Genomic DNA, 9,008 nt, shown 5'->3' with positions numbered 1-9,008 from the left:
AATAAAGAAACATTTGTTTTCCTGTTTCACAATAATCCAGGTCTAAAGTGGCTGCCTAGTGGTTAAAGCAGTGCGCTTCAACCTCTGAAAAGGTTGCAAGTACCTGGTTCGATCCCCACAGCCTGCACCCCGGGTCTCTGGGCAAGACCCTTAACCCCACACTGCTCCCCATGCTCTGCACAGTGGCAGCCCACTGCTCCCCAAAAGTGGATGAGTTAAAAACAGAGGTAATTTCTCCATTGTGAGATCAATAAAGTTCAATTTCTTGAAAATCCTCACCGGTAATCAAATTCAAGACTTTCTCCCAATAGTAAAAAAAAAATGTTTATTTCACATAGATAAACCTAATTATGACCTTACTTTTTGCTTCACATATTTTATAAAACCCGCTTAATAATAAGTTGTTTTGATTATCATGTTTGGTTACGTAAGCAAAGGTCCTTATTATCATAAAACCTACCCAACTAAGTTAGATCCGTTATAGAGGCATGAAACAAACTTACAAACAGGTTAGTCTTCATCTGATCAGTATTTTATTCAAACAGGGAATACCTTACATTGAGCACAAGATCATAAGTCTTAATATGGCCAGAACAGACAAGGGAAGCATGTGGAGAGGAACTGAATCAGGCTGCAGCATTCCTTACAGGAAGATCCAACCTATCTGGTTAAAACAAGAAACCAGGAAGCTGAGACGAGTTCAAAAGCAGAGCTGTAAACCATAACGTTTTATGCACTTGAATTTTTTTGTTCTGATTTGAACCCAGAAGATTTGCGTTAAACCCACACAACACTCCAAGCTGTTGGTGATTGTTCTGCAGACACCGCAAATGTGCGACCAAAATAAGTGCCTCAGAGGTTGATTGTTGTCCAGCGTGGCAGAAATCTGCAGCATCTTATGCTCCTGGGCTGAAGTAGAGGAGTCAAAAGCCACATGATGGGAAAAAAAAAAGCCCTAAAAATTATCATTGCATTCTCCCAATGTTTAACATGCAAACTGATGGTGCATGGCATCAGATAATATGGCATTTCACAGGTAATGATGTGGGAACAGAAGGTCAAAGTGCACCTTCTAGTTAGTAAAAAAATATCTTTTAAAAAAAAGTATATAAATACAAACAATCCCAGTAGCATGAGTTGTAAAGTCCATTTCAAAGTCAAGGAAATTTGTTTGAGAATAAGTTACAGTAATATGCTTGTTTTCTTTGTATGTTTTTGTTCGCTCAAAGCTCGCAAAGTTCCTCAGACCGAACTGTCCTCCGGGGATGAGCTTGTTCATGTGTACTCAGATTTGCGGATGTAGTTGGAAGGCACGTATCCTCGTCTTCCTCCGTCTGCTTCCCCTAGCCACCACTCGCTGTTTCCATTCATGTCCTGGAACTCCAGGATGCGCAGACGCTCGTTCGCAGAGATGCTCATTTCGTTGGCGCAGCGGGCGTTGAAGGAGTACAGAGCGTAGTAAATCTAATAAAACAAAGAAGATATTTTTATGTTTTTTTGTTTTCAATGCTCTACATTAATTCACCTATAAATCCGATTTAAACTTGACTAATATTTCCAAACACAATGACCTGCAAAAGTATTCTTAAACATTTTTTTTTTTGGTTTGTTGCCTTATAAATGCAACTTAAATAAGTTTTATTAGGACTTTACAAAAAAAAAAAAAAGACAAGTAAGCATGTTTAGGATGATTGTTATTTTGCTCAGATCGTCAGAATTGAGGGAAGAACCTTAATAGCAGCGGGACAGTTAAGAGTTTGAGACAAATGGTTTAAAATAGGATGAAACAATTAATAAAATTAACCGCAATCAATTGTTAGAGTATTGAGACTCAAAAACACACCTTTAGAAAACAGAGCGACATTAATTATACCAAAATCGTATAATAATAAATTAATATTTTATCCTTAAGATAAAAAAGCTTTTCCATCTGTCCATATGCTCTATCCAGAACTCCTCAGGTGGAAAAGTTGGAGTTTCACCTGGTTTTGTAAAAAGTCTTCTTTAAGGAATCCTTGGCTCTCCGATTTTTAATCGATTAATCGAATTAAATAATCGACAGATTAATCGATTAGCAAAATAATCGTTAATTGCAGCCCTAGTCTAGACCAAGACCTGTTAGAACAACCTACTCAAACTTTAATCTAATAAGGACTCGGACGTGAAGCTAGGCTGGAGTAAAAAACACAAAAAAAAACAAAATATTTTTTTTATCCAACTTTACATCCATGCAGTACCTTTTGTTAAAATGTGTTAAAAGTCGTGGTAGTGATGTGTAAAAAGCAGGAAGAAAAGCGAAATCCTAATAAATTTAAGCTTAGCATTCAAAGTCTCACCTGATGACCATCTAGTTCAAGTTCTGGTTCTGGTTCTGGTTCCGGCTCATTGTGTTCCTCTCGGCTGTAAGCAGACTTCCTTGGGATGCTACCATCTCCACTCCTCCACTGTGGCGAGCTGTAGCTCTTCTCTGCATGTCCGTGTCTTTTTGATCGGCTGCTGTTCTTCTGAGAAGAAGACGAGTCCGTCTCGTAGAAGTCCGATGTGTCTCTGTTTTTGCTCTCGTACCTGGAATCGTACGAGTCTCTGTGCCGGTAGGGCTGCTCCGAGTCTCTGTGATCGGCGGCATTCCTGCGAGTTGAGTCCGGGAAATCTCTGCGGTTCGAGTGATTCTGGGCCGAGGAGTTCTGGATGCTGCTGTCGGGGTTGGGCGTCGCGTCTCTCTGGTGGCTTCGGCGAGATGAGGCAGATTCTAACGACGGCTGGGGTGAAGAGTGGTTCTTGGACTGTGAGGTGGAGAAGCTGACGGTGGCTGTCTCCTGGTTGAAGGTTAAAGTGCTGTTGCTGTTCTGGCGGGAGAAAACAGGGGAGGAGCCACCGTACCCGGATTCGTTGGATGAGTGGCTCTCAATGGAGACGTCAGAGTGGCTCCTGCGTGGGTTGTACGGTTTGAGGAAGGAGCTGTACACGAAACCTTTGGTGACTGCAGAATAGGAATCAACAGAAACAAAACGTCAATAAGTTTAGGACTCATGCCTACTTTAGAAGATCTGCATAATAACTGTGTAATAAACTACCTCCATTATCAATAAGCCAACGGTTGTTGCTTCCCAAAGGGTCCTGCTGCTTTATTATACCCACAAGGTCTCCCTCTTGTATGGAGACGTCCAGATCCTGAGCAGCATTGAAGTTCCTCTCCGCCTGGTAAAGTTGCTCAGGACCGTAACCGGCCAGGAGCGCAGAGCGATGCTCATCCGTCTGCACGATGTGGTTCGGCTGGAAAACATTTGAAGCCAATGAGTGGTGAAGCTGTTTGATTGATTTCTTTTTAGATTTAAACAAGTCGATTAAACTCACAGGTCCTTGAGGCTGCTTCTTAGCAGGCTGCTTCTCCAGCGTTTTCCTATCAAACGGCTTCTTCGTGGTTGCCGTTGGCTGCGGGAGGTTCTCCGGGCAGAAACTGAAGCTTTGTAGGAGTTTGAGAACCCCCTTGTACTCCTCTTGAAACAGTGAAATCACTTCTGCCCCTGAAGTGACTTTGTTAGAAAACTGCTGATGACAAAGAAGACAGAAGGAAAACAAAGTAAGGAGTGTGTAATAGGTGTAACAGTGTTTGCTGGCTGTATTTTGTGAAATGCTCCAAATGTGAATCTAGGGTATGTATGTGATTCATTTTACCCTTAATTTATTTTATTTTTTTCCGTTGCCTTTACTATCAGTATTAAGAGATATTATCATCAAAATTCTAAAGAAGTGCAAGAAAAAAATTGTTCATTGTCTGTGTTGCTTATTCAGCCATAAAAGAGATAAAACAATCTGAATTTTTTAAAAACAAACAGCTATTCTTGTGGTTTTATATTTACATGCTATTCTTTGTCTATATTTGGTTCATCTAAAACTTTCCATGGCTGCTTCTGTCGCCTTGAACTCCTGTCTTACGCCGACTCTGGATCTGTTGGAGGTTTCTTCCTGTTTAAAGGGAGCTTTTCCTCTCCACTGTCACTTCAAGCATGCTTTGTGTGAGGGATTGCCTTTGAGTAAATTAGTTGATGCAATCAACTGGTTTTCAATAGAAAACCTTGACTAAATCTGACTGTATGATCTGGTTGAATTGTGTATGTAAAGTGCTTTGGGAGGGCATGTGTTGTGAATTAGCGCTGTGTAAGTAAATTTAATTGAATTGTTGGATCAGGGTTTTTAAATGAACGTTGCTTAAAACTCCAATCTTTCTGGCTGATCTGAAAACCACACAAAAAGGCACCACAGGTGTAACACACTGAGATTTGTAGATGATGAAGGAAGGAAGAACTGGTATTTGAAGAATATCAGGGGAATTGATATGAAAAAAGTTGTAGAAAAATTTAGCTTCCACGTATATTTCTGAATTGCTTTATCTGGAATGTTTATTTGTCTATTTCTGTATACAGTAGTCTAGTTGTAAAAAAGGGGGGGGGGGGGGGGGGGTCGATTTATTTTTTTGGAATCATACATAGCCTAATTAATATAGTCTATTGACCAAAAGTAATATGCATGGTACGGTTGTGTGGTAACTTTTACATTTTTCCTTTTCAAAATGAGTTGCACATTTCATATATTTTCATTAGCCTGACTTTAATTTAGCTTTTTGCAGTGCACACATTTAGTTAACTTTATTTGTCAGGTTGTTGTTTTTTTTGTCAAGATGCAGTTGATTAATTTCTTTTTCTTTGAGTTGCCAGTTTCCTTGGGATCTGCTGGTGGAGGGCTGCAATGAGCTCCAGCTTTCCTCAATTGGTTGTTGCAGGCTAATCAGTGGGTCAAACCATTTGAAATGGGAAAGGAAATTTGTTTATCATTTGTTTAAATATTCTTAGTTTGGGTAATTTTATTAGTTAGTCAAATTTTAAAAGGTATTTAGTGTCTGGCCAGTATTTATCTGTTTAATTAAGTTTATTTGTTTATTAGTTTGTTAGTCAGTTATCCCCCTCGTGTGTCAACAGTGGTCTGATCAGCCACTATTTAAGTTTCCCTCATGTCCTGTTTGTTCAGTTAGTTTGTGCTTGAGTTCTTGATCTTAAAGCCTGAATTGAATTCTGTTTTGTTCACCTCTGTTTTGGGGCCAAGTTTATAATTTTTTAAAATTTTGGGAATAAATTAAGATTTTTTTTGAAAAATTTCAGTGGTTTTCTGGCTGGTTTGTGCAAATCCCTCACAGATAGTCATGTTAGGCCACTTCTTTGATTTAATTTTTTTATGTAAGGCTCTTCGTAAGTCCACAGCCAGACAAATTTTTAAAGGGCAATATTATTGCCATTACTGTTAATGTATAGTAGAAATTTAGCAAATTCATGAAATGTCACTGGGGATGGTCATCAGCCCAGAGCCGATCTAAACAGCAGCGTTCAACACGTTTCCAACCTGCAGCAGGGGCGTCAGCTCTCCCAGCGTCATCTTCATGAAGTCCCTCTGGGCCTGAGCGAAGGCGCTCACGCAGTCTTTGAACAAGTCCTCCGCCACCATGTTAAACTTCGTCAGCTCATCCAGGAGTTGGGCGTTCAGTGCTTCGTAGTTGTTGCGGGCCACCTGCAGCTCGTCTCGCACGCGGCGGTCCTTCAGGCGATCGGCCCGCTCCTTGCAGTTGTCGTAGTCGAGCAACTTGTCGAAGCGTTTCTGGATGAGCTTGTGTGGCCCGGCAAACATGGCGAGGAGTTGGGAGAGAGGTTTGATGACCAGCAACTCGGTGCGCTCCTTCTGCTCAGGAGGAAAAAAAAAAAAAGGAAAACGGTTTTACAATTTATCCAAAATAGTTCTATCTGATCAGGACTGACATTTTTACTGTTGGGACAAACTCAACCGCAGACGCAGAGTGTATTAAATTTATTGATGAACACAGCTTTATTTTCTACAAAAGTATTTTTTTTAAATAAAATATCTTGACTTAAATTTAATGTTATTTAACAAAGAAGGTTGTTTCTGACAAGATATAAGGGAGACATGTCTTATAGTCTTATATGATAAAAAATTGTGGTTTCTTTATTCAGTAGTAGAAAAAAATGTATGTCATTAATACCTCTAAACGGCGAATGGTAGGTTTCTGTTAGTATATAAATGATTTATTATTGGTAATAAAGTTGGAAGGCCTCCATGTCATTACCCTAAGCTTGAGATTCACAATTAGACTTAAATTGGGACTATGGCTGGGCTGCTATTAAATGCTTATAAAGTAATATTAATATACAATACTTGAATCTGCAGTGGGTTTGGATAACTCAGGGCTTACTGTACATTCTGTAATCTCTGAAAAACTGCTGTTTTAGTTATACTAGCTGTGGTAACAGCACTAGTGGCTAACAGAAAACACTAAAGGTTAAAATGAACAACCCGTTCTACTCTCTTCAACCAGTATCATTTGAATTGTACTCTTAATATAAAGCTATTAAAACTTTAAAAAAATATGCTTATCATGTTGTTATTACAATTCTACAAGAGAGATAAGAATCAGTTTAAATCTATTTTTGCAAATTTATAGGACCTATAGACCTCTCCCAGAGAGCCGACCGCTCCTATGCCTTTCTGGATTAGTAAAGGAATCTCACACACACATGATTCATAGATCCTCTGTCTGATTTCAGGACTGCCGATGATATGAGCTGCAGAGTAAAACCGTCCCTTAGTCAGGCTAAAATAGAGGGTTAGTACTTACAAAGAGAGCGAACTGTTTGTCGCTGATGCTGCGGTGAGCTCTGTGGAAGTGCTCCGGATCCAGCACGCTGCGCTCGGTGTAGATGTCACCCAAACTCATGGCTGCCAAGACGTTTACAGAGGCCGACTCCTATACAGAGATAAAGTCCGACGTGACGTTTACTTTAAAATGGAAAAGATGTGCAGAAATGAATTTTTTTTTTTTGTAGGTTGTGCTGTTGAGCTTCCTACCCTGATATGTTGCAGGTACATGGAGATGTCTCTGATGAAAGACTTGATTAGCCTCTCCTGCAGCCTGAACTTCTTCTCAGCAACATCAAAATCTTCATTTTTAATCTGGGGAAAAAAATTCATTTACATTTAGGCTTTAGAAATATTTGAAGCAATGAAAAACAAAGAAAAAAAATACACAACCAAATAAAGCAGACCTGGAGAGACATTCCTGTGAGGTGCTTGATGTGGCTGCTGACGCGGTTTGATTTCTTAATGATGGAGTGCATGCTCAGCTTGGCGATCTTGTCAATGAAGGAGTTTTCTTCTCCTTTCCTGTACTTCACCACTGAGAACAGCAGAGGGAGAGAATGAGCAGGGAAGCTAGAGAACAAAAAAAAAATCTTAAAAACATTTACAGAGCTTTGTAAAATAGTTTGCTATCAGGAACCTCCACATTAATATATTGTCTTTCGGTTCATTTATGGTAAAAAAACACAAAAATTAGTGCATTAAATATGCAGTGAAAGGAAAAAAATGGAAACCCTTCTTTTGTGTTTTTTAAGTCTTAGATGTTTTTTTTTTCATTTGTCCCCCTTTACCCTGATGCCCTTAAATAATCCAGTAATAACTTTGAGTCAACCTCTGTAATTGAATCTCTTTAGAATCCACCTGTTCTCTGCTAAACAAACAGCCTTTTGGTCTAAATGCCGAAAGCAATATGTGGTCAAAACCAAATACTTTTCATCACCCTGAACCCAGAAACCCCAGCATGAGGAAAGGTGGTGGCAGCATCATGCTGTGGGATTCTCTTCCTCCTCAGGAACAAGGAAGCAGATGAGAGATGATGCGAAGGTGGATGAAGCTAAAGAAAGCTAGAGCTCCATCAGGTTGATTTAGATCAGAGGTGTCCAAAGAGCAACCAAAGGACCCTTAGCGGCCCTTGGAATGATCTGGGGGCCCTTAGTAAAAAAGTGTAAAATAAGTTTCAGGGGAAAATTGTAATCTTCCCAAACTGGAAAATGTCAGGTACTCTACAAAGTATTTGTGTTTTATTTACTTACTAATAAAGGGTAAAACTTTAAGCATTTCCCAATGTGCGCAAAAATCAGGAAACAGTTTGCCTTTTGACTTTCTCTCTTTTTGACTCCTTTCTTTCATCACAATACTCCATATTAATACAAGCTTACTTTGTAAATAATAAGCTTTCAAAATCTGTGGCCCTCAAATAATCTTCAATGTGACAATTTTGGACAAAAAAGCAACGCATGAAGAGAAGCGAGTTTTAAAGATGGCCTTAAACGTTTACCGAGATCCTTTCTGCGCTTGTACTCATTGATGTTCACGTTGATCTGCTTGATGGCCGTCACAGCCTGAGTCAGCTGGGGACGGTCGTGGTGGCTTTCCGGAGTGGCGCCCAGCAGCTCCGTCAGCAGCAGCGGGTAACGCATCACCCGCTGCACCGGCTTAATAAGGAAGGAGCCCAGGTTGATGTAATTAGCTTTACCCCTGAAAAACAGACAGAAAAAACTGATTATCTATTTAGTAAACTAAAATAATGTGTAAGAGGTTTCAAGTGTCACAAGGATCACACTAAGTCACCACGAGAGTAGCTGCTGCTACAGGCTATTAGCAGTGATGGAGACTTATTTCAGTTATCATATGGATTGTATGATCCAATGATAAAGACTTCATCACATGCTGATTTCTGATGATGACCAAAACCTCTGAGAAACACAGAAGGAATAGAGGAAAATTGATTTTCTTAGTTTTAGTGCAATCTACAGGACAGATCTTTTTTTTTCTGATTTCTTTTAAACACATTTCTAAATATTTTTGCAGTTGCAAAGTTGCAGTTGCCGTTTTAGTCCTGTAGGTGGCATTGTTTCCCAGAATTAATCTTAATTTGACAAGAGCCCAGTAGTCATTAAACTGGCCTTAACAGGACCAGACAATAGACATGCAGACACAAACCACAACATGTAAAAGATCACATTTCCATTCAACACAGCTGTTTTTTTTTTACTTTGAACAAAAAACACGGATGTCATTAGTTCATGAAAAGCAAGCATGCAGTCAGGTTGGCTCCCATGCTGGAAAATCATGCCGACACTAATCAA

At 39.6% G+C, this 9,008-nt stretch overlaps 1 protein-coding gene across 1 annotated transcript in view; it reads right to left on the bottom strand.

Moving 5' to 3' along the window:
- Positions 1-369: 369 nt before the first annotated feature.
- dnmbp (dynamin binding protein) overlaps positions 370-9,008 on the bottom strand; it is a 36,169-nt gene continuing 27,530 nt past the window's right edge. The window contains exons 7-15 of the mRNA XM_015390497.1: positions 8,198-8,397; positions 7,107-7,237; positions 6,910-7,014; positions 6,680-6,808; positions 5,395-5,727; positions 3,355-3,549; positions 3,075-3,273; positions 2,337-2,980; positions 370-1,464 (exon numbers count right to left, since the gene is read on the bottom strand). Of these exons, the coding sequence (XP_015245983.1) occupies positions 1,276-1,464; positions 2,337-2,980; positions 3,075-3,273; positions 3,355-3,549; positions 5,395-5,727; positions 6,680-6,808; positions 6,910-7,014; positions 7,107-7,237; positions 8,198-8,397 (2,125 nt within the window). The 3' untranslated portion in view covers positions 370-1,275. The remainder of the gene's footprint in view (positions 1,465-2,336; positions 2,981-3,074; positions 3,274-3,354; positions 3,550-5,394; positions 5,728-6,679; positions 6,809-6,909; positions 7,015-7,106; positions 7,238-8,197; positions 8,398-9,008) is intronic.

This window comes from Cyprinodon variegatus, unplaced genomic scaffold, assembly GCF_000732505.1.
Source record: "Cyprinodon variegatus isolate N-32 unplaced genomic scaffold, C_variegatus-1.0 Scaffold502, whole genome shotgun sequence".
NCBI classification, from domain to species: domain Eukaryota; kingdom Metazoa; phylum Chordata; class Actinopteri; order Cyprinodontiformes; family Cyprinodontidae; genus Cyprinodon; species Cyprinodon variegatus.
This window is presented reverse-complemented; position numbering and strand designations above follow the sequence as displayed.